This window comes from Motacilla alba, chromosome 1, assembly GCF_015832195.1.
Source record: "Motacilla alba alba isolate MOTALB_02 chromosome 1, Motacilla_alba_V1.0_pri, whole genome shotgun sequence".
NCBI classification, from domain to species: Eukaryota; Metazoa; Chordata; class Aves; order Passeriformes; family Motacillidae; genus Motacilla; species Motacilla alba.
Window position 1 is genome coordinate 38,374,270 of NC_052016.1, and position 24,117 is coordinate 38,398,386.

A 24,117-nucleotide genomic window follows, 5' to 3' on the forward strand; every position below is an offset into this window, starting at 1 on the left:
TCGCGGCGCCGGCGCCCTCGCGCTCCCCCGCGCGCGTGCCGAGCCCGGCCCGGCCGTTACGGCACCGCCGCCGCTTCGCTGTGAGGCGGCGGGAGCGAGCGCGGGAGGCGGCGGCGGGCGGGGGGCTCGGTGCAGGGAACAGCCGCGGCCTCCTCGCCTCAGCCGCGGGGAGGAGGGACACCGAGGAGGGGGGAAGGCGGGGTGGTGGTGGGGGGGACGAGCGGAGCGTCGCGTCGCGTCGCTCGCTTCCCTCTAGGACCGCGCCGCCGGCGGGGAGGAAGGGGCGCGTCTCCCCGGAGCCTTCGTCGCCCCGCGCCCTCCTTCCCAGGCCCGGTGCCGGAGGGGGTGGGGGTGGGCGCCCCGCGGGTCCCCTCAGGCTCGGCGGTGCCCGGGGCGGGTGAGATGTCGGGCTGAGCGGGCGCGAGCCCGCGGGGGTGGGGTCCGCCGTGCCCGGGGAGGGGGCGGGCGGGGGGGTGGTCGGGACCGTCCCCTCACAGCCGTCCCGCCCCGCCGCGCTGCGCCCATGGTGATTGTGCTGCATCCCCCGCGCGCGGAGCGGGGCGAGCTGCCCGCGCCTCCCCGCCGCGCCCGCCGGGGCGCCCAGGTGGGTGGCGGAGGGGGAGCGGCGGCGGCGGCCGCTCGTTGTGCGAGGGGAGAGGGGCGGGAGGGGCGGGGGGGCCGCGCCCCCGGCCCGGGACCCGCGTTCCGCGGGCGGGTCGGTCGCGCTGCGAGCGCGGGGTGGGGGCCGCCGCCCCGCGGGCTCGCTCGGCGGCCGGGTCCCCGCACGGGTCCGTGGGGATCGGCGGTGGCTGTGGGGGCTGATCTTCACGTGATGGAGCCAGCGGGGTGTGTGGCTGGCGTTGGGTCTGGCAGCAAGATCTTCCCAACTAGGTTTCCTCTCCCCTTTTGTTTTCCGGTGTTTAAAAAAGAGCTGGTGGCACATCGGTGTCTTTACTGCCTGAGATCTTACTAGGGGCTCCGTGTTCAAGCGTGCCACTCTGTTAATCTTGGATTGATTCCATCATTTAAGGAAGCATCCTCTAGACATGTTATTTTGGTTTGTTGGGTTTTTTTTTTCTTTTTTTTTTTTTTTTTTGTCACCGTTTATAAACCGCTGTTTATTTTCTGTGGCAGCGTGGGTTTTAATGCATGGGAGTGCATGCTCCTAATGCATAGGAATACACGCTTCTGAACTGAAACGTACTTTTCTCCAGTCTCATCTGAATCCTAAGGGTTATTCTGGAGGAGAGGTTTAAAGGTTTAAAGGCTCACAAATAAATAAGAATAGTTTTTGTAGGTTTAGAAACTTAATTTCCTCATATATTCCCCTGTAGGTACAGATTTATCTATCCATTGAACACACATTCTTAAGTAAAAGAACAAACTGCTTAGCTTTGTGGGCTTTTTTCCCCTTAAAATTGGCTTCTGTGATAGTATATTTGTGTAAAATACTTAAAGTTGCACATTTCCCCTAATTATGTTCATGTTAAAATTTTCTTTTGACTTTCCTTACTGTTTTGAATAGCACCTTTTCTTCCTTTGGGATATAGTTTATTTCATGCCTTTGTATGTTTATGTCTAATAGGAATGTTTCTTCTTTTTTCTTTTTCCTCCCTAGGTGTTGGTGACTTCAGTCATTTAGGGGTTTGGTTCTGAGGAAGCAGAGACACAAGGATTGAGTTTGTTTTACATAGAAAGCTACAGCTCTTCACCAGTACTCTTTTTACTCCTTCCCATCCTTCCCTTCTCCATAGGGGAGAACAATTTGGGAATTATTTTAAACATTCATTTACTCCCCCTTCCCTCCCTCAGAAATCTGCCCTGGTCCCAGAGGCATCCGCTAGACAGTGCCTGAGAGAACCAGGAGAACGTTATCATTGCTTGCTTGCTTTGGGAGCTTCAGTAGTACCCTTCCCTCCTTTGGGGTGTAGTGCAGGGAGGCATCCAGAAGACTTCCGTGCCACCCTTTTTGCTTAGTAGAGGATCCAGGAAAAGGGGTACCTAGCAAGACACGTGACCTCCTTAAGGAAGCCAGAACTGAAGCAGCACTTGGCACGCTGAAGGAAACACCCATCTTTAGTGTCTTTTTCGTCTTCCACTCCTTACCAAATTTCTGGTAAGTCTCTTCAGCCCATTCATTCACGCAGTGCATGTTTCCCTTCCCCCACTCCAGGCGCTGGGAGAGGCATGCACGGAGACTATGGGGTGGGGGAAGGGAGGAGGGAAAACTGGCTGTGTACACACGGATCGGGGAGGAGAGGGGGTGTTGTACCACACTGCGGGGGAACCTGGCTCAGGTGTAAAAGCAGCTGATGTGGGAGGAAATGGTGTGTTTTACTTGCACAGGGGCGTGCGTGCGCACACAGGGACAGTGGAGGGGCGTAAAAAAGCTGAGAGCCTGTTGTTGGAAAAAATACCAAGACCAAAGTAGAAGGATGGCTGATGCTGACCAGTACTGGGCTCATGTTGTGGGGAGGAAAGAGACTGGATTATTCGGTGGCGATCGGGAAGTGGGGTGTGTGAATGAGGAATCTTGCCTTCTACTTGCAAGCGTGAACACAGCGGAGGAAAGATGGGGGGTGTGGATGTCCGCCTTTCAGAGGCAGCTGTGCCTGGGAGGATTGCTGCTAGCATCTTGAACATCACTCAGTGCAAAGGTGGAGACAGGGAGATGAAAGCCATCATGGGGAGTGCAGTTGCCCGTCTGCAGGGGTGGGAATGAATGGGAACAATTAATATATTCCCATATCCTTTGGCTGTTGCAGTCTACAAATCTCAGAGGGAAAAGGAGGTGAATACTGTGATGTGCTTTCAAAGAGGTGTGCTTGGGGTTCACCTGCCTGCAAAGACTTTCTCCGATGCATGTGTAGAGGGTGGATGATAATGCAGCAGCAGTGGACAGATTGTGCTGCAGCTTATAATATATTATATAAAATGCATTTAAATAAATATTTTAATTTTTCAGATTCTTCAGCTTTTAAAAATGTGTTCTTTCCAAAGATTCTCAAACAGTTATGTGACAGTCTTAGGAAAACTAGTTTCTGGTACGTAAAAGAGGAATTTTTCTTGATGTTGGCCTTAAGCATCACCATGAAGCAGCATTGTCAGGAACGAGTTGACTTATCTTGGATTTATTTTTCTAAAGATGTCAGTTCTTTTCTCAATCACCATGTGATATATTCATCATCCATACATATTTCGTAACATTTCCTTTAGATGATCATCATTCTGGTATCTCTGTCTGGAAAAAAATCACTTGTGCTTTATGCTCGAAACAGCTGTGAACTGTTTGCAGACCTGCTCTCCCTATGACATAGAAAGTCCTATTGCTGAGGTGTTTCAAATACTGTTCTCATTAAGAAGAGACAGAGATTTCCATGACAGTGTATGATGGATTACATGCTGGGTCATGTGCTGGACAACTGTTCATTAGCTGTTTAGCTGGCCTGCTATCTAAAATTGACTTCGTAATTCAGATCTGCCTTGAGGTGTCTCCTGAAGGAGATAACTTGCAAGCATCTGCCAACCATTCTTAGGTCTTCACTGCCTTAAAATGCATCCTTCCAGCCGTTTTAGAAATTGCTGTAATGGTAGAGATGATTGGTTTATTGGAAGTGTGTACTCACTTAGCTAATTTATGATGAAAAGGAAGTCAAAATACCTTTTCCATCTTGAATAGCACTGTTCTGAAAGTGAGTATTAAGGGATAAACATTAATGGTGTTGTTAATGTTACTCATAGTGAGGCGAGTGCTTGGAGCAATGTTTTTCCTAGTTCTCCATTTCCCATGATGGTTGTGACTGTCAGTCTTTTGCTCATTCCTTCTCAATTCCCTGAGATTTTTATTGTCAGTATCTCAGCTGTAGGGATTAAACATGCCTAGAGGTATGCTAAAACTAAGGTTAGGTTTTACCTCTCTTCTAAACACTGAAATCTGTGGAGTTTGTGTTATCTGCACAGTGCTGTAACTGAGAGTCTGAGCCAAGCTCTACAAAAGGGGGCGATTCTGGGAGGGGCTCCTGGTAATAACTGTTCCACTAAGGTGTTTCCCAGATCCCACTGTAGGTAGTGGGAGTGTGCTGCAACATCAGATCACAAGTCGAGCAGGTGGAATTGCTAGATCGCATTGATCCTTGATGCTATAAACATCTGAGATTCCATTCATTATTCCCATAGAGAAGACACAGCCTAGACTTTTTAATTTACAAAAGCACTGAGTAGTTGCATTGTGAACAAAAAGAATATTGTATTTTTTTTGCATACTAGATACCTTTTATCTTACACATTTATCAGTAATATATAAATTAATCAGTATCTCCTAAAAATGGGTTTCTTGCTTCAATGTATTCACCAAATACATTGTGGTGAAGAAGAAAAAGAAGCTAGTCTATTTTTTTCCTACTTTTGGGTGTTGAAGGCAGGAGAACGAGTAAATGAGCCATGGAGACAAATCTCCCATTCCTGGAGGGAGAGGGAGGTCTCTAATCTTCTCTGTGAAGAGAACACCCCCTTCAAGGCAAAAAGAGTGGTCTTCAGAGAAGATTTCCAGATCTCTCTAGACAGCTGATCTGATTGGCTGAATTCCCTGTTATTTCAGTAAAACATATTCATACATGATGTAAAGTCAAAAAGGAGCACAGTGAGGGCTTTTGTTAGAGCAGCTGCTAGAGGTGTACTGCAGATTGAAGGAATGTGGGAGGAAATAGGTTTGCATGTGCTGGGGAGGGAAGGAAGCTGCTGTGTGATTGCTGGAGTAAGGCCTGGCTTAAACAGGATAAGGGTGCCACAGCTGGAAGTTGAGGTGAGCTTTCATTCCCTCTAAAAATTGCAAGGAATCTGTTCCACACAGTGTATTCCTGAAGCAGTTGTGGCAGTGTCTGCTTGGCTGGTGTGACGCACAGTTTGATTTTTATCACAGACCTTTTACTTTGATACCACCCTTTTTGCCTCTCCCAGTCTGTTACATGCAGTTAAGTTTATTATTATTTTTTGCCTTCTAATTTCATAAATCTGTGAAGTAGTTATTGAAAGATTGTGCTTACTTTGACTGTAGTAGCTTTGAGTGAAAAGTGCACTTGAAGTGGCCATCTTGAAGTTATTTAAACATCTGTTCTTCCCCTTATATATACCATAGTTACTTTGCAGTAGATGCTCTCATGGATTAGGAAGTGTTCTCTGCACACCCAGCATTGTCTGAGGCTGTGTCTTTTAGATTGAAATGGGTGGAGCTGGTTTTCAGGGAAGAATTCTGGCAGTAATATCCAAATTCAGAGCATGATGCTTTTGTGCATCTTGACTGCAAGGCTGGCTTTCCTCCTACAATCCATTTTCTTGAGAATGTGGAAGGGATTTTTAAGATTTTTGGGTTAATAGGGTAAATGCGAGTTTTGTTATGTGAGATTTCTTATGCAATCAAAATAGATTTTAATGTGAGGCTGAATGTATTCTGGTTTTAGGAGCAGAATGTTAGAAATTGTTTTGGGTAGAAAGAAAATATGGTATTGGGTTGGAGGTGAAGGATCCAAGATTTAGGGCTGCTGGTTTCTGTCTCTGCTGCTGGCTTGGAGCTTGTTCTAAAGTGAGCTTCTCAGTCATTACTTGCAGACTTGAGATTGTTACCCGCCTTTCTTATGATAAGATGGGAGCTTTTGTGTATACATTTATAAAACATTAAATGAGATGTAGTATTAGGAGAGAGATGAATAGCCATACCCAAGGCATTTTTATACACCTGCTGGTTTAATATCCTCATTGATATGTGGACAGCCCTTCTTGACAATGTTGTAATTTCTTTCAAAAGTAGAAGATGGAGGAAAGAGAAGGATATACCTTTTTTTCTTTCTTTTTCAACCATTTGCTGATTTTTAAGGAATTAAGTGCTGAAATGACTGTCAGGGAGAGGTGATGGTGTGTTTAAGAGGGTGGAGATGGGGCCGCATAGAGAAGAGATTTGTGAAAATTTGAAGCAGATTGTCAAAGAAAGCAAAAATGGGGAGAAAATACTTGTTTCTTGTATTAGCATTAGAATCAGTACTGAGGGGGAAAAAGCCTCAAACCACAAAAACCCAAACTAAAACCCTAAGCAGGCAGAAAATACGTGATGATTTCTGATTTATGGTGGGTTTTTTTTTCTTTTTGTTTGTTTGTTTTTTAACGCTGAGGAAGCGTGTGCGGTGTGCTTTTCCATGCCCTCGGCGTTCTCCCGCTGTTCTGGGGGATGTGCCCGTCCGGGCCGGGGGCAGAGCGGCGCTGCCCGGCAGGGGCGGCAGGTGGCGCTGCTGGGCCTCGGCAGCCCCTCTGCAAATGGCAGCGCTGAGGGGCAGTGCCCGCGGCCTCCGGGCTGCGCCTGCGGCGGGGGCATTCCTGCCAAACACAGCCTGTCCCGCTGCCCAGCGCAGGATGTTGTTCCAGGAAGCTCCGTGTAAACTACCGCGTCCAGACATGCATTGTTGAGGGAGACGCAAGCGGGACAGGGTCTGAGAGATGTCAGCCATTGCCAGCCCGAGCCTCATCTTACCCATTCCACTTCGAGCTGCTTTGAAGAACAAAGAGGTTCTTGAAGAGATCAAAAGATACTCCTTATAACCTCCCACACCCATTTTTCTGCAGGGAGCAAACACTCTTTTTCCTGCTTTACCTTGAACATCTTGATTGCGTTGAAGGGCTGGTCTGGATCTGTGATCGTGTTTCCGTAGCTTCTGCCTTTCTTCAGTCTGTTAGTATGAAGAACTGTAGTCCTTAGCTTTATTGTTGCACCTCATTTACCAAGTCAATGAAAAAAACCTCACAGTCTTTGTGTGTTGTTACTATGGTTCTCAGTACCAGGAATAAAAATGTCCACTTAAAATATTTTATTTTCTTATTAGGAAAAAGTTGTTAGGAAAAAAATATAGTTTTTTAATGCTAGAGAAACCTAGCTGGTTCTTATGGTTGTAACTAAACAATCCTTTTGTCCCAAGACCTGCTGCAGAAATTAAAATTCTTTGTACTATCAAGTAATAGCGATTATATGCTAAAGGTGTTTTTGTATCTACGTTGTCTGCTGGCAGTAGTCATTATGACTACAAGGCAAAACTCTTGTTTCTGTCTCAGAGTTCAGTTCTGCTAGGAACTCATGTCAGTTATATTGGTGAAAGTTAGAATTTTTTGCATCTTGATTTTAATAGGAAAGTTTAAAGGTGGCACAGAAAACTGTTCTGGTTTTCTCCAGAATTCTTATTCCCTACACCATGCTTGTCTTTCTTGAACATTAAGGAGTAGTCCATTTATGTACCTGTAATTGGTTTACAGCTTTAAAAATATTTCAGTAAAAGTATATTCAGCCAAAAATAGCCCAAGTCCTCTGTATTCAAAGCAAAAGGAGCAGTACCTTTCTATTATCCATTCTAACCCTGCTGAAATTCTTCAATTTGAACTGTGTTTTCAGTTCTTGGTCCTGAATTCATTAGTGCTGTTTATGTATAAAGGTGATTTAAAAAAATTGATTGAACCAAGAAAGGGCTACCACTGAAACTCTGGCCTTGATTTTGCTTTATTTTACATGTATTAATGTTCTGTATTCCTGACATTTTGTTGGTGCTCCTTGTTTCGTTGGTTTTTCCATTATTATGTGTTCTGGATACTACTTAATATATCTCTAGGTATGTCTCACAGCAGATATGAAATATTTGTGAGAGCAAAACAGTCCTAAATAGTTACCTGGAACATTCTGTGGGAATGAATTTCTGTTCTTCTGGTCTGCTTTTTTAACATAAAGAGTTTATCACACTCTACTCTTTCATATGTGGGGGAAGGAGACGAATCAAGTCTGTCACTGGGTATTTTAGCAGTGTCTAGGAGAAGGGCAGAGTTATTTCAGTAGATGGAATCATCCTAGCTGAAATTCTGGCCTTTAGATGTGGCCATTCAAATTGTTTTCAGTTACATCTTTGTGTACTTCTTGAGGAGAAAGCTGGGATGAGGACCAAGACCTAATTTCTAGCATTTAACATTAATGGAATGTAAATGGATTTGTTTCTGCTGTTGGTACATTTGGTTGCAGAGTAGGTGTAGACATTGTTTTGCTTCTTGGAGGTTGGAAGTTGCAGTGTGTTGAAATAGACTGACTTATGCAGAGGAAGTGGGACTTAGTGCAGCAGGGGTCATGAAGATAAGAGCCTGTGTACTCTAACAGAGTCTCATGTTGTCCGCTGTCTAGCAGTTCCATTGGAAGGAGACCTTGAAGGTTGCGAGACGAGTCCAAGATGTGCAGTTCAGTTGCTCCCAGGCTGTGGTTCTTAACAGACCGCCGCATCAGAGAAGATTACCCTCAGCAGGAGATCCTGAGAGCACTGAAGGCCAAGTGCTGTGAAGAGGAGCTGGATTTCCGCGCCTTGGTGATGGATGAAGTGGTGCTGACCATTGAGGATGGAAATCTTGGTGAGAATGAGCTAAGGCTGGGAGTGTGCTGAAGGGGTACTTGGAAAAAGATTGTGAAATGAAGCATCGGTACTATTTAATAACAAATTCCATGTATGCCAGACTACTTGCCATTCATCATCTAAATCATGTAGATGTACATCACACAGTTTTTTTTAGAATGTATTATGTTAATCAAATATAATTGTTCAGTTTGCTGATTTGCATTAGAACCACCTTTGTCGTCCCTCTGCAGAAAAGAGAGGATGATTGTTTCATTTTGGTGAGTCCAGGGTAAGGACTACAGGATCCCTGAATTAATAAGGAATCATAGAGCTTAATTTTTGCCTCAGTGCTTGAACTTTGTGAGTCACATTTGAGAGTTTCAGAGGGACTTTTTCTTCTGTTCGTGTTGTGGCTTCAAAATAGAAAACACTGGATATAATCTAAAAGGAATTTTCGATGAACAGTATAAAGTGTCATGGAAGGTTATAGAGGTTATAATGTGACATAACTAAAGCATGCTGCTGTATGGATGTGGAGTTATGTGAATTCCAAAAAAGAACAGTGCTGATAAAGTATGTGCATCAAATAATTTGAGCTATTACTACAATTTACAGTGTTTAAAACTTAATGTTAAGATTTCTGTTCTATTTTCCTTCTAGCTTTTTTTTTCCTGTGGTGATTAAAAAGGAAAAGTAAAATGTTAAGTTGCATTAGAAATGTTAAGTAAAAGGATTATTACTATCTTATTACTTACTATCTATTACTGTAGATAGTAAGCTTATGTGGTGGGAAGATACTAATACCACCAATGTCAAGCTGTGTAACACTTATAATTTATTTTTTAAATTTGGTTTTCCTAAAGCAAGGAGATTGCAGTGGGTTTTTTTACCTTTAACTCTTTCATTCCTCTTCCCCATTTATCAGTCAAAAAATGTGTTGCTGGAGACCCAGGGAAGAATTACATTTCTGAAAGTTGTATTAGAGTAATTGTGTGTGGGAATAAAATATGAAAGTATCCTCGGCCGTGAAGAAGAGGCTGCCATGTATACCTTGTTCCTCTTTGGGAAATCATATGTGGGAAGGGAATCATAAAACTGACTCTGGGGAAGAACTTTGGTCAGAATTTATACCCTATTTTGGCATGAATTAATCAAGTATAAGACACATGCATGGTAAATCCAGTATTTTTTATTCTGGTATTTCTACACTTGACCTATTTTGACCTTTTTGTCTTTTAATCTGAAGATTGTTTATCACACATTGAAATTCTGTAGGATGTCTTCAAATCAAGGTAACTTCTTGTCAGAAAGTCTCAGCTCTGAGCGTGCTTTCCTTTGGACAGTGTGTGATGGGAACACAGCCATCTTGGACTGTAGCTGCAGTCTCTGAGATGCATAATTAGTCCTTCAGCATTTCAGTACAGTTTTTTATTTCTTGGTGATTTCTTCTTTTCTTTCTTCTGTCTATTTTTGGGGAATTAAATGGGGCAAGTGTAAATTGTGGACCTTTCTTCTCTTTTCTGTGTGATGTCTCCTTGCACTGTGTGCATTGCAAGGAGAAGGATAAAAGTAATACAAGCTGGAAAACTAATATTGAAGAATGTGTAGTACAAGAACAAGAAAAATTAAGAACATTACTAGAACAAAATGCAAGAAAAGGGAAATTATTCTCATACAAAGTGTTCATTCAATATGATGTAAATAACTGACCATTTGAAAAGGAGTGACATATAAGTGCTGAAAGATTGTGGATAGAATGTTTTTTATAAGTAGTCTGGTCTGTCTAATTGTGGGTTTGTATTTGGTGGTTTTTTTTTTTTTTTTGAGGGGTAGGAATTGTCTTGTATCAAATAATTCTTTCTCTTGGAAAGCAATGAAAAATCTTTCCTCTTAATTTTCGAGTTGTGTTTTTTCTAGAGCTTTTGCACATGCTTGGGTAAAGATTTCTGCTAGAGGACACAAGCAAAAGCTTTGTGTTTCATTTTCCTTTTTAAAAACCTCAGTTGGCCTAGGAAAAGGTGTGCTGTAACAAAATCTAGTAGGCAGTGCATTCTGTACCCTTTTTGTTATCTGCTGTTGTGTGAGGGATTCAGGTTGAATGAAATTTTCTATGACATAGAGGAGTTGATGAAGAGAATGTATCTTCAGTGGATAATCATGTGCTTTTGCTTCCTTTTCTATTATTATTTGTCTTGAAAGCTTGGCAATTCAAGGCTCAGACTCTGAAGGTAATACATGATATTGGAGGAAGTAATAGTTGGGTTTTTTCCCACATATTCACACTTTGGAGCTTTTTTTGTCCTTTAAAACCAAGACAATTTCTTAAGTAAATTGTTGGAAGAATGTTAAATTTACACAGTCAAGTTGGATACTACAGGGTGCTATTTAAAACCTCAAAAATTTGGTATTTCTTTGGATGATAGAGTCAGTAATCCTTCTGTGGGCTTGCTGACTGTCAGGAACATGGCTGGAGACTTCAGAGACCAAAAATTCAGCATAAGATATTAAAAAGCTTCAATTATTTACTTCACAGGGGTAGAGTGGAAAAGACACTTCTACATTTAGGAAAATTGAGCAGAACCTTGGGATACATACATTTGAAAATTGTCCCTTCCACAAACCACACAGCTTATATATACCTTAACAGTAGAGCACACTGATGCAGCTATCACTGATGCCCAGGCCAGAGACAGAAGCTTTTGTGATGCTGAGATTTACAAAATTTGTGTCTGTTAGAAATGATAAGATTTGCCGTGGCCAAAGAGAAAGAGGGAGGAGGGGGGATTGTTTCACTCAGTGGATTCAGCAGCAGCCACTCATTGGGGCGGGTCTCTGCTGTACTGCAGGGCTGGATGGGAAGTGTGTCTGGATTCCCAAAGCAAACCAACAGTGTAGGCCCAGCAATCCCTGCTAGTTCCTTTTCTTTTACTGCTGAAGCTCAAGATGACCCAAAATCCCAGGCACCCCCTACAGTCCCCATATCACCAGCCACATGATGAACCTTTATGCAGCTCAAGATCCACCTTAGATAACTCAACACAGCATGAGTCCAGAAGTGATTGTAAATGCAAGTTAAAAGATGTAGAAATTAAGTTTTTCCTTTTTAGTCTAAAGGAAATTCTTAAACTGATTTATGCTTAAATGGTTTTGGAAATAAGTTCAACAAGTATTTTTTGAAATTAACTGTGGTTTATGCCTGACTTGAATAGGTGTCTGCTTGCTGTGCACTCCTTTATCTTTTCTGCAGTGCCAGTAGTACTCTGTAGATTTCCAAGGCAAAAACTGAGAAAAAATAAGTGGAAGAGTAGACCTGCATGAATTAATTTTTTCTGCTTCTGTGGTGGGTTGAGCGTGCTGAGATGGTTACTGAATCAGACATGCACAACATTGTTGCACAGGAATGGACAAAAATGCATGTGTGGAAAAAAGTGGAGGGTGATACTGGGCTGGATTGATCTAAACTTGTGCCGTGTAGCTGTAGCCTAAGTTTCTTAAGAGCTAAATTCTTGAGACTAAACCAGTCTAGGACAATCTATTGCCGAGTGGAGCAGCTGTGTTCCTCTTGTCCCTTTCCAGCGTTGCTGTTGCTGCTTGCCTTGTAAAGGACTTCATGTCTCTCTTGGCTTGCTTTCATGTTGTACCTCAGCTAATTAAAACAAAAGATTTACCAAATTTTCTGCTCTTTTGCAGCATCTTGCATTTGTGTGAGTTGAGTTGGCCAGCCCAATGGAAGATTAACTCCACCAAATGATTAACAGTTTTCTGTTGGAATAGATTGTTACACTACCCCTTTTTGTGGTCACACAGTTCCTAGCTCTGGTGCACAGGTGTGGAAGAATCGGGTTGTTCTTTCAGGGAGTGGCTTGTATTTATGTTGATTTAGTCACAGCTCCAGAAATACTTCAAACCAGGAATTTTCTTGTGGTTGGGATGTCTGATAGTGTCAGCTTTAGGATTATTTTGTTTGTGCATGGCATTTGGTATTTACCAGATGTAAGGATTACAAACTGAAATGTCTAGTTTTCTAATCTAGTTTGGCAATTCCTATATTTATTTGAGATACAAATACAAATACAAATAGCAAGTAATGCAACGAAACTCTGCAGGACATTTTTTTTTTAGACATTTATTTGAAATCTTAGCAGTGAGTCCTGTCAAAATGTGTACTTTTAAACTGTATGTCTAAGCTTGCTAATGCAGTGATGTAACAGACTTGAGGAGTTTGCAGCTAAACAAATTACAGCTTGTGAGCAGGGATGTGTATTTTGGGATGAGGTGGAGGTGAAGGAAGCTGGTAGGAAAATCCCACCGTATAGGGCGACTTTGTGGACAAGAGACAAAACATATCCATGGGTTTTCTCCTCATTCTGAATATTCTTTCTTCTTCCCTGTGTCTAGGATTGAGTAGTACCTTTCCCCACAGACTCCACACCTTACCTGTAGGGCAGCATGGTTCAAGAACTGTTCTTTTGTGAAGAAAATGTTAGGGAAATTTGGATCCTTCCCTCATTATAATGATATATAGTAATATTTTTATTAAAATTTTTTGCTACCAGAACAGCAGAAATTAGAATTCACTGAGTCAGCAATTTACCTATACCTTTATTGTAGATTTTTGGAATCTCCATATTTTCTTATACTGTCCTGTGAAGGAAAATAGTTTTAAGGAAAGTAGCTTTCATGAACTTTGAACTGTCAAAGATGCTGAAGTGACTAAAGTATAAAACAAAGTGTTAACTTTGTCTAAGACTTTCTTGGCTTTTCCTTTGGGAATGTGAAACCAAATGGTCAGATTAGGTGAGGAATAAAAAGGGCATAATAGTCATGTATTCTAAAACAGTAATACATTGTGCGCAGTTAGATGACTTTTCTTAAATCAGATGGATGGCATCTGGAAACAGATCTCTTACCTTATTTTTTTTCTACAGAGGAAGTACTTAGAAGATAGATTATTTTAATTTAGTAAAGGTTGGTGTGCTGATTTAGGCATCTGATTTAGGGTTTCCAGGGTGGGCCTACACTTTGCAATAGAAGGCAGTGTCTTGTTTAAGTCTTTCATCTTGCAAGATGTGCTTTTGTTTCGTATGATCTGTCCTTCATTTCTTATTTAGTTTGAACTAGTAATGAGTAGTTGTGATCTTTGATTTTTTTTCACACACTGGATTAGACATAATTTGAAATAAATATGTTGAAATTGGCATATTTGAAAGATTTCTGTAAAGTATAGAAAGCTGGGGGAAAAAAGGTAAGGGTGGGTAAAAAATTCTTGTGTTTTTATGTAATTGTAAGAAAAACACTTTGAATCAGCTAGATCCATGGTAAGAGAGAGCTTATATATATATGAAATGGTTTCCATATCAAAATATCAAAACTCTTAATATTTTTGTAAGTCACCTAAAGACTGTCTTCTATCATGCAACAGGGAACATCTTCTTCCTTCTGGCTGTTTCAGTAGTCCCCTGGCACTTGTTAGTCCAGCAGTGCACCTTAATGTAAGAGCTTTTCCTGCGTCATGCAGCAGTGGCTTTGGGAGTGATGGAACAGGGGCAGGCAGCCTTGACAAGGTGCTTTTTTGAGCACTGCAGAGTTGGCCTGTTTCCTGCTATTAACTACAGCCAGAGCAGCCATTACTTCCTCTGCAGAGTTGGGAAATTGGTTTGTGACTCAAGTGAGAGTGGGAGAAGGAACTGCATTGTGTGCAAGGGACTGGAAGGTGGTTAGGCATGAAGTGGATTTTGTGCTGTGGAAAGAATCACTTGAAACTTCATTTTTGATGTTCTTTCACTGTGGAAGCTGATCACTTCCAGTCTGATTGATGTTAAAACTGTAAGCATTACTGTTAGGCAGCTATGGACTATGTAGAGGAGATTTTGGAATGGTAGCTGTATTTAGAGGTGGGTGTAATCTAGTATGTGACACCCCAGTATTAGATACCCAAGACAAACACATCTCTACTAGAAAAAAATGTAACATTTGCTTTATTATCATATTTTAATAACAGTGCCTTTCAACAGCTGCCATGTATGTTAAGAAGAATTGGTTTGATTTTTTTTTTTTTTCAGAACTATTACACCAAAGACAACTTTCTTACAATGCATATAGAAAGAAAGGATTTATACTCTGTAACTATCCTGGGTGTTCTTGCAGTTTTCTTCCTTCCTGTCAGGGATTTCTATTCTTATGTGAATGATTGTCATCTTAAACTGATGCTAAAATAACAAAGGCTAACAGTGAATTTGATCTTCTCAAAATTGTTCTGTTTCTTCAGTATGTCACCAGTTGTAGATACGGGCTCAGTCCGGAGCCACCTTGGCAAGGTGGAGGGGTAGGAATGTTTCTGCATGGAAATATTTTATTATGTTAATTTCAGAGGGCTGTGTTAAGGTCTGAAGTTTTTCATTTGCATGTGCTCTAGAACAGCCAGCCAGGAAAATCAGACTTGTTGGGCACATCATCTTGAACATACGTACATGTCATCATATCTGAAAATGCCAGAAAACATTGCCAGATTTTTAATTGTTGTCAGAATTCTCAGGAGTGACCATCTGGATGATAAACAATGTAAAAAGGGACAAAAGCAAGATGAGAGAAGTGTTTCCATACATCCTAGTCGAGAGATGAAAATTAGCCTAACATTTCACAAGACAGTCTTTAACTGGCTGGGGCTTTCTGTGTCACTTTTCCAACAATCCCTGTTCCAGTGCTGTGTCACCTAAGCAAGTTTTGCTGGCACATTTGTCTGAGCAGTTGTATTGTGAACTGGGTCTGCATACTGATGCAGTTTTAAACCAGTGTGTTCTTGGTGGCAGGTGTTTTTTTTTTATACTTCATCAGCCCTCCGCGTCAGGGAACAGCGTGGCTGCACAAACAGTTCTTCAGCACTTAAATCAGAAGGGCAAACTGTGTGTTGGAGTGGGAGAGATTAGAAGATAGCATAAGTATTGATGTGAAAAACTTAATTTTATGGAACTGACAGCTATGCTTGCTTTCCTGGGTTTGTGATCAGAGAAGTACTCTTAACACTTGTTCTTTAAGCAATTGACTTTGTCCACCTTTTCTCTAATCTGGTGGTTGTCCATTTGTGGATGATGGGCAGTTGATTCTCAGTGACTGTGAATGTGAGAGAGACGGGTACTGCTGAACCTTGATCAGTATTGAGATGGTCTTCCAGTGTGCAGACCTGTGTTTGGATTGATAGGGACTGAAGGAACCCGTGAGTTTCGGGCTGTTAAATCCCCCCGGCTAGCTTGGGATTTATGCCCGCACGGATCCTACATAGACGAAGTAAAGGACGAGAAGCGCTCTCTCTCCACGTGGTTCTGATGTCCTGTTTATTAGCTGGAAAGGGACATCTGCATCGTAGGGTTTCCAGGTGAAGGAGAGAGAGAACGCCCAACTCAAGGGACATTTATACCCGCGGAATGGGAGGCGGGGACGGAAGGCCACACCAGTGGGGAGGGGCGAAGGGAGGGGCTTCAGGGGACAAGACCACAGGTACAGACCTAAGGTGTATCTGAGGGATACACCATTAGAGAAAAAGGGGGGGAAACATTTGTATAACATAACACCCAGTGCAGAACCGAATAACAATCTAGTGCATCACAACAAGGGACTTCTGAGAGTACCAGTGTCCATGGACAAGTCATTTTATTTTCTTATTTTTATAAACTCTTCCAGGTAAATTTTGGTGAAATACCAGTTTTAAGAATTACAGTTTCCTTTTATATCTGCCCTTTACTGCGTGGAAAGAGTGGAATGAAGAGCAGAACAACAACAAAAATGTCACTACTGAAACGATCAATTATTTTTTATTTCCTTGTATTGTAAATAATTAACATTTACAATGTCATAAAAATCTGTAATGGTATCCTTATAGTGATTATTCTTTGAATGGTAGAGCTTATATGATTTCCATTTCTCTAAAGATTTAGTCCATTTTAGGATTAAAATTGTGAAAAAAATGCCTTTTTATTCATCAAAAGTTAAGCAAGTTGAAGCAGAATGTGTTGTAGGTGCTCTGACAACTTGAGCAGAATACCTGACAGCAAAGTTATTCTGCTTATGTTGTCAGAGGAACCCTGCTTGAGTTACATTAATTAATTGTGTTAACTTGTAGGAAACTGTTCTTATTATACAGAAAGGTTTTCTTGCTCTGTACTTCAGTATAGGGCAGGTATTGAGCTGGGGGCTCTTACTGTGTTACCCACCTTGACGCATCTGTGATTAAAGCATGGAAGAACAGAAGAGATACACTAGTGATTTGATCCATTTTGTTAAGATGTAAAGTAAAAAGACTAGGTATACCTGTGCTCTTGATTTTTTAGGTGAGAAGGAGGTTGGACTCCACTGACACAGTTATTAGGGTCAAAGATTTTGTTCACCATAATAGTTGTAATGTAACACCCGTGAAATAATATGCTGAAAATCCATGCTATCAAATCCTGTTTCTTGGCAGTTTCTGTCTAAAGAATAATTAGATCTGGTAGCAAAACACAGCAGTCAGAAGATCAATAAATATTTCCCTTGAGTTCTAAGAACTTGATTTGAAAGCATCCTCTAGGTGTCATGTCAGTTGTCTTGTTGTGTTGGTACAATGCTGGGGAACTTTGAGGGGGATGATTTCCTTTTAATTTAAGTTTTTTCAAGGACAGAAGAAGAAGTCTGTTGTAGAAAGCTGTGTAAGTATTCTCTTTAGCTGTTCAAAATATACAGCTATGAATTGTTTGACAAGCAGTTTAGAAATAGAGCATAGACAGAGCTGTTGGAGCACAATGCAAAGGTGATTCTCATTACAGGTATTTTTGATATGCTGACGATCACAACACTGGGCATTCCCAGTCCCTGGGAAGGCTTACAGGGCTTTAAGTCAGCTCAAGCCCATTGCTCTCTTCAAAACTCTTTTGGCTAATCATTCTGTTTTTATCCTCTAGGTTGGGCTGAGCCCTGGATACACTCCCCCATGCTAGTTTAGTTTTCCTGGGAAGACATTCAGGCTCTTCCTGCTCTCCTGTACAAACATTTACACATGCAATTGATTCACTCAGCTGAGAGTCAAACAATCTCCTAAGTGTTACAAACCTTTATCTTAAAAGCCACCCTTTGGTCTCCTTTGTCATAGAATGGTTTGAGTTGGAAGGGACCATAAAGATCATCTCATTTCACCCTCCCTGCTATGGACAGTGACACCTTCTGCTAGACCAGGCTCCTCAAAGCCCTGTCCGACCTGCCCTTAAAGACTTCCAGGGATGGGACAGCCACAAATTTGCTAAGCAACCTGTGCCAGTGCTTCAGCACCTCATAATAAAGAATTTCTTCCTAATAGCTGAAGTAAACTTACTCTCTTTCAGTTTAAAGCCATTCCCCCTTATCCCGTCACTACGTGCCCTTGTAAATACTCACCATCTTTCTTGTAGTCTCCTTTCAGGTACCAAAAAGGTTGCAATTAGGTCACCTGGAAGTCTTCTCCGGGCTGAACATTCCCAATTCTCTCAGTCTTTCCTTATGGAAGGTGTGCTCCACCCCTCTAGTCCTCACATGATAAGTTCAACTTGCTTATCCACAGTTGTGGTCAGTCACTTCCCATATTTTCACAGTGCTTCACAGGCACATCATGTTTGCTCATCTCTGCTGAGCCTTCCCAGGAGTTTATTGATCCATCACTTGGAGAAAAGAGCTGTGAGTACAAAGAATCTGGACTTTGGGGCATTTGCATCAATGTTAAACTTGTTTGGCATCTCTCTTTGGTTGAACTAGAAAGTACAAGTATTTTTCTTCCCAGGTTCATGCCCTGACCTTAGAGATGGAATATATTAATCTTTGATGTGCTAGCTGTATGCTTTATGTAACACAGTGTGATATGATACAGAGAGAAATCAGCTTAGGAAAACTCTCAGTGGTCTGATGACTGTGTCAGTATTTGGATTGCATATCCAAGTAACTGTCCTTGAATGATGAGGTAAAAGGGTATCTTCGCCACCAATTTGGCTTACTGTGAAAAGTGCCAGAATCCCTTTGTGAATCTAGTGTGAAAAGTCAAGCTGCTTCTTCCAAGGTTCTTGTTATGCTCCAGATAGTACTGTGAAGGTCTTGAATTAATGAATAGATTATTTTGGTTTCCCCACCCCCAATAAAAGTTACTTGCTTTGACATCTGAATGGTTGACCTAACTGCTGAAATTGCTGATGTCCTGACATTATGCTTACTTCTTGGTAAAGTCAGGATTTATTTAAAAGTATAATTTGAGACACTCAAGATGGTAAATGGATGACAAGTCCTAATTTATAATGCCTTCTTCTTTGCTTTCCAGTAAGAAGAGCATATTGTTTTGCTTTCTGTCTTATATATGAAACAAAATAAAAACATGGTTTCATCTGTGGGCCAGACAGGTGACACTGGTACAAAACTGCTACTTCACCTAGTTCAGGCAAGGAAATTCTGAGTTTTAGTACTGATTATGTTTTAAGTGATGTATTTATGTCTGACAAAACATTGAATGAGGATTTTTTTGACATTGCAGATAGATCTCATGTCACCCATCTTAACATAACAGTGGGCTAAACCTTTGCATCAGATTTTTATTGCTTAGGATTTGTCCTTCCTTATTAATAATACATCTGACTCTTAAGTCTTAAATGTCTCTTTGAGGCTGACTTGTGAATTTTTTGCCAAGTCATGCAGTGGAAGGAGGGCTTTTCAAGGAAAACGAATGTTTTACCCCAAATCTGTAAGGATCCTTTTGGAAGGACAAGCTTGGAACAGGAATTCAGTTTGGCTGAAGTGGCTTTTGCTAGTGAAAGTAGACATAAATTTGTCCCAAATTATTACCATTTCAAAAAATAATCTGTTAAGCATCTTAGAGACTTGTTTAAGCTTCACAGCTAAAACATTTGAAACATAGCTGTGTTATTATGGAACAGAAAGGACCTCTGGTCTTGTGGCCTTCTGTCTGCCATGGGATGGAAGATAGAGTTTGGTCTGAGCACACAATTTAAAGTAGGGATCTTCTTTCCTATTGGTTATACCTCTTCTCTCTGTCACAAAGACCTGAATGGTCCATCCAAATATAATGGGGACTAGACAAGATGATTGAAATTGGTTTGGGACTGGGGACTGAGGTGCCAGTGAACAAAAATGTGGTGTGAAGGCAGTGTACTTGGCAAACATGCTGGAACAAGAAACAGTAACAGGAAGTGATTGCAGAGAAACTCTTGCTGGATAAGGAGTTGCTTCCCTCATGAAGGAAATTGGAGATTGAAACTGGTGAGAGCATGAGTTTTGTGTTGAAACTTGAAAACTGAACAAGGAGACTCAAATGGGAAAAGTTTGAAGGCAAAGCAGGCAGGTGAGTAGTTACAGTAGTATTCAAAATTGCAGGCAGAGAAACTACACAACAGTAGGAGAAATCCATGGTTTTGGAAACTAACTGGAATGTCAAGGGGGATCAGTGCTATGGGGGTGTGAATGGGGAGTGAGAATTTGGGGCAAAGCAAGCTGGTCTCACCCTCACATGCAATTCCACCATGTCAGGTGTTACTTAGGTGCCAAGGGATGAAGTTTGCTTTTGGTTATCTGCAAGTATGAAGATAAAATTGTATTATGAGTAGCAACAGCAAATGACCTAAACTTAGAAATTGACAAATCATATTTGGAATTTTGTCTTCTTTGTTGTGTGTTTGTTTTCAGCTACTACATTTTCAATTACTTAATTGCTTGCTACTTTTTTTTTTGTCAGCCTCCTTAAAGTACATGGTATTCTGCTCTGGAAATGTATCTTGCAGTATGGTGGTGAGGACAATTTGTAGGATGCCTTTTTTGTGATTACAAAAATTTGTGACAATTGAAGCAGAACATTGCTGGAAGAAGAAATGTTAGTCTGGTGATTTAAATTGAACTGCTCAGAAATTGCCTTTAATTGCATGTTTTTGCATTTTCTGAGTGCCCAGACTTTGGATGCTAGGATCAGCTTTGTGAAAGAGCTAAATACTTAGATCCACAAATGAAGTCAATCAGAATAGCGTGAGCAACTGAGAAATCGTGGTGTCTCAAACATGGCATCTAGAATTCCTTTGTTAACACTTATCTCTGGGTTTCCCTCCCCCATATGGGAGATCAGTAGAATATTCACTGATTTCCTGTGGTGTTAACAAAATTATGATTGTGACGGACTTAGATATTACTGTGATAAGCACAATACATAAAACTCAAGAAGAAGTTAACAGTGGTGTGTTTTAAGCAAGGATTTCAGTATACCAATCCATGGATTACACACTAAACAATGTAAAAGAAAATACAGTCCTCAGTCACTGCTTGTTAAATGGGTGCTGTACCTTCTGTGCACATGAGGTATCTGCTATGGGAAAAATAATGTTTGTTTGTGTAACTGAAGACAGTATGTGTGTGGGGTAGTAGATCAGTGCTACAGACATCCTTAGTTGTGGCTTTTTTTAACCTTTGTATGCTTGGCTTTGTGGCTGAAATAGTTTTCTCTTAATGTAGCTTTTGAATGTAATACTGAATGCCTACAATCTTTGTAAATAAAGTATGTGCACATAGAGACTGCTGGATGCATCAACACTGTTTACTATCCAGGTTTTGAAAAATGCAGATGGAGGGGAAACCAGGAGTGCTGGAATGATGACTAATTACTTGGGTGACCTAATACTCTTGTCTTTGAATAGTAGTCCATGGATAAATTTACCTTGAAGATAATATGTATTCTGTCAGTGAGACTGAGGAATTTTACCTAAATACCTGGGGGAGTTGCTCTTGTACCTTGTTCTCCCTTTTACTTGTTTCATGAATATGTAAATTGGCATGTCCCCATTGTTATTGTACTCAGCTACTCTGGAAATTGGCTTATTCCATTCTTGGAATTCAGTTTGCATTCTTTTGACAGTACTGCTTTCAGTGTTTATATTTCATATTTTATGAGGTGCCTTGCAGGCTGTTTTTCATGGTTAAGGATTTCTTCATATATATAAAAAAAGTAATATATTACTTTTGGACATCAACATGAAGTATTGGGCCTTCTGTTCCTGGATGAGGAATAAACTCACAGGGTGAACTACATTCTTAGTTCTGTGGTCAGGCAGGATGGCCTGCTTTGAGTTTAGATTTTTCTTGATATGAAGTAGGAGGGGAGCACTAGTGAGCCTGGCTGAGCCTGCAATGGCTACTGGAGCAGCTTGTTGTTATGATCATTAAATTATTTTTTGTGAGCTTCAGATTCCCTGCACCAACCACACTGTTCTACAAAGCAGAGCCATGCAAATCTTGCTGCTCCATGTTGTGGGGCAGCTTTCTTTCCTATGTCATGCCTTTTTCTTCAGTGGAGGTTGTTGTTAGTAACAGAAGAGGCCATACCAAGTTCTCCTGCTAGTGTTACTATGTGTACTTGTTCCCCTGACTCAGACAACATTCAGGAATATCCTGTAGACTCAGAGTAATAAGTTTAACTCCCCTTTGTCTGGTGTGCAGTCCATTAATTCTTATTCCCAGTGAGACAAAGTTTTGGTAAGTGTATCTTAAAAATCCTTTTAAGGTTTGGAGTAGCCTTTGTTCCACAAAACTAGATTCAAACTCAGCTCAGGACCTAAAGGGGACTACCCTTTGTGTCTCGGACAGCTTTCTGCACCTGCATCTTTCTGTGAAGGATTGTCTTGTTGGATGACTGACATCCACCAGGAAAATGAAATGATGATGTGTGAGGCCCGTTTTCAGTTGTTTCTTTAGAGCTTTACAATAAAAGCTTATCACTTCTGTCCCCACTTTGTTACTTTGCTTTCCAGACAGGATTTACCTTTACCATAAAATAAATTTCTTCTTTGATCTCTTTCCAAGTTTCCTTGTGGTCAGAGAATCAGGCCTTGGGTCCTGTGTCTCCCCTACAACTGTCAAACCTATAAAAGCACTTTCCACTTCTAGCATTAAGAATTTGATCTTTAATTTTTTAATGACTATAAGAACTTGTCAGATGATCTTGATAATGCAAAAGAAAGACAGGATGTTGCCCAGTGAACCCACATCTCTAGTTTGAGATATGAAACAGGGCATTGTGGAGCAAGCATCCTAGTGTTACAGCTGGGCATAACAATAAGTAACTTAAGAGCCCAGGCATACTGCAGGAGAAGGCCTCAGAGAATCACAGGGATAACTGGGTTTGAAAGGGACCTTTAAAAGCCGTCCAGACCAACCTTCTCGTTACAGCGGCCAACATGAAAGCTGGAGCCAGCTCTGAAGTTAGATCAGGTTGCTTGGGGTGTATGAAGTCAGGTTTTGAATATCTCCAAGGATGAAGCTGCCACAGCCTCTCAGTCTGTCACAAAGTTAGACCACCCTCATGGAGTGCGTGGTCCAAATATATGGTCACAATGTGTTAGCATGCTGTATCAGTTGCTGGCCTCTGTGCACTCCAAAGCAGAGCTGCATGCCTGTGATGTGCTCCTTTGTGTGTGGCACAAACCCTTCTCATATTCTCAGCCTGTCCTTCTAAAGGAGCCTTTATCCATTCACCACAGTACCTCAGGCATGCAAACTATCCAGCTGCCAATTGAGGAGAGATTATGAGTTGAAGTCATGGCAAGTACAGGTAGAAAGGTAGAAATAACTTGGTATTGACTGGAAAATTTTGAAATGTGCGTGTTCATATCCTGCTTCCTTTTGTTTTTCTGTCAATCTTCCCAGGATCATTCTGGCCTAAGACTGAAATGGTTCTCTGTGCACTCCTCCTTACATGCTTGGGACTAAAGGTGAGGCAGGATTCTGAAAGTGCATGCCCTTTGTGGATGCTTTGAGTTGAATAAAGTTCAGTGGTTGCAGGCAGAAGGGATTCTGTACATGTAAATTGCATGTCTTATTGCTTGTAATTGTTAGTCCTGCTCAAACAGCTCTGGCAACTGGGCCTTTGTAGCCATTTTGCTGCAAATTTTTCTTAACCTGAGAGAGTGGAAGCCACTGGAGAATGTATTACCTGCATAGGACAGGAGTTGGAGAAACAGAAATCAGTCTGATTGGTTTGGTTTTACAAAGCTGGAGGCTTGGCTAGTATAGTGACCATCAAGTTGTAAATGCAGAAAGAATACCCACCTCACTATAGATAATTCTAGTCTCAAAACAGCACCATCTTGACAACTTAAACTGTTGAGATCCTTGCTGTGATCCAGGTTTCTATGTTGCAGTTGACACCTGGATTCATCAGATTCTACAGCGAGCTTGTTCAGCTTGCAATACCTGCAAGAAATTGAATTCCACAGAAGAACAGTAGAGTTTTCTGCTGGTGTGGGAAGCTTACCAGCTCGCCAGTGGGTCTGTGTATGAGTGATAGGGAGTGGGTGGTACTACATGCCACTGTAGGATTGCATGGAGCTGGAGAGTAAAACTGTTGGCAGCAACAGGATTTAAGTCAAAATTGTCTTAGAACCACAACCTTATGTGAGTGCTTTCTTCAGCATGGGAATTTCTAAAGAGATGCTCATTTCTTCCCCTTTCTTGCTTAGGTCTTCCAAGGTTCATAGCATGCTGTCAGACCTTTTCCTTTCAGAGTTTTTAATCTTTTTAAGTTGTTAGAGGCAGAGTCTAGGAATGAATGTAAATTGCAATTCAGTAACTAAGAACAGATAAGAGTGGCATTTGGTAATGAAATTCCATTATTGTGTTGCTGTAAAATGGAAGAACTTGAAGAAAAATGTAATCTGCAGATATTTAAAGGCGATTCTTT

The 24,117-nt window shown here is 41.4% G+C and overlaps 1 protein-coding gene across 7 annotated transcripts in view; it reads left to right on the forward strand.

Annotated features, from left to right (window-relative positions):
* Positions 1-206: 206 nt before the first annotated feature.
* Positions 207-24,117, forward strand: part of RIMKLB (ribosomal modification protein rimK like family member B) — a 51,315-nt gene continuing 27,404 nt past the window's right edge. For 2 of the 7 annotated variants that reach the window (XM_038137699.1, XM_038137714.1), the window contains exons 1-3: positions 208-397; positions 1,619-2,116; positions 8,198-8,418. In XM_038137699.1, coding sequence (XP_037993627.1) covers positions 8,244-8,418 — 175 coding nt within the window. In that variant the 5' untranslated portion in view covers positions 208-397; positions 1,619-2,116; positions 8,198-8,243. Of the gene's footprint in view, positions 398-445; positions 605-1,618; positions 2,117-2,965; positions 3,045-8,197; positions 8,419-23,084; positions 23,150-24,117 lie in introns of those variants that run through there. The other 5 variants (XM_038137731.1, XM_038137741.1, XM_038137722.1 and 2 more) reach the window with 5 other exon arrangements.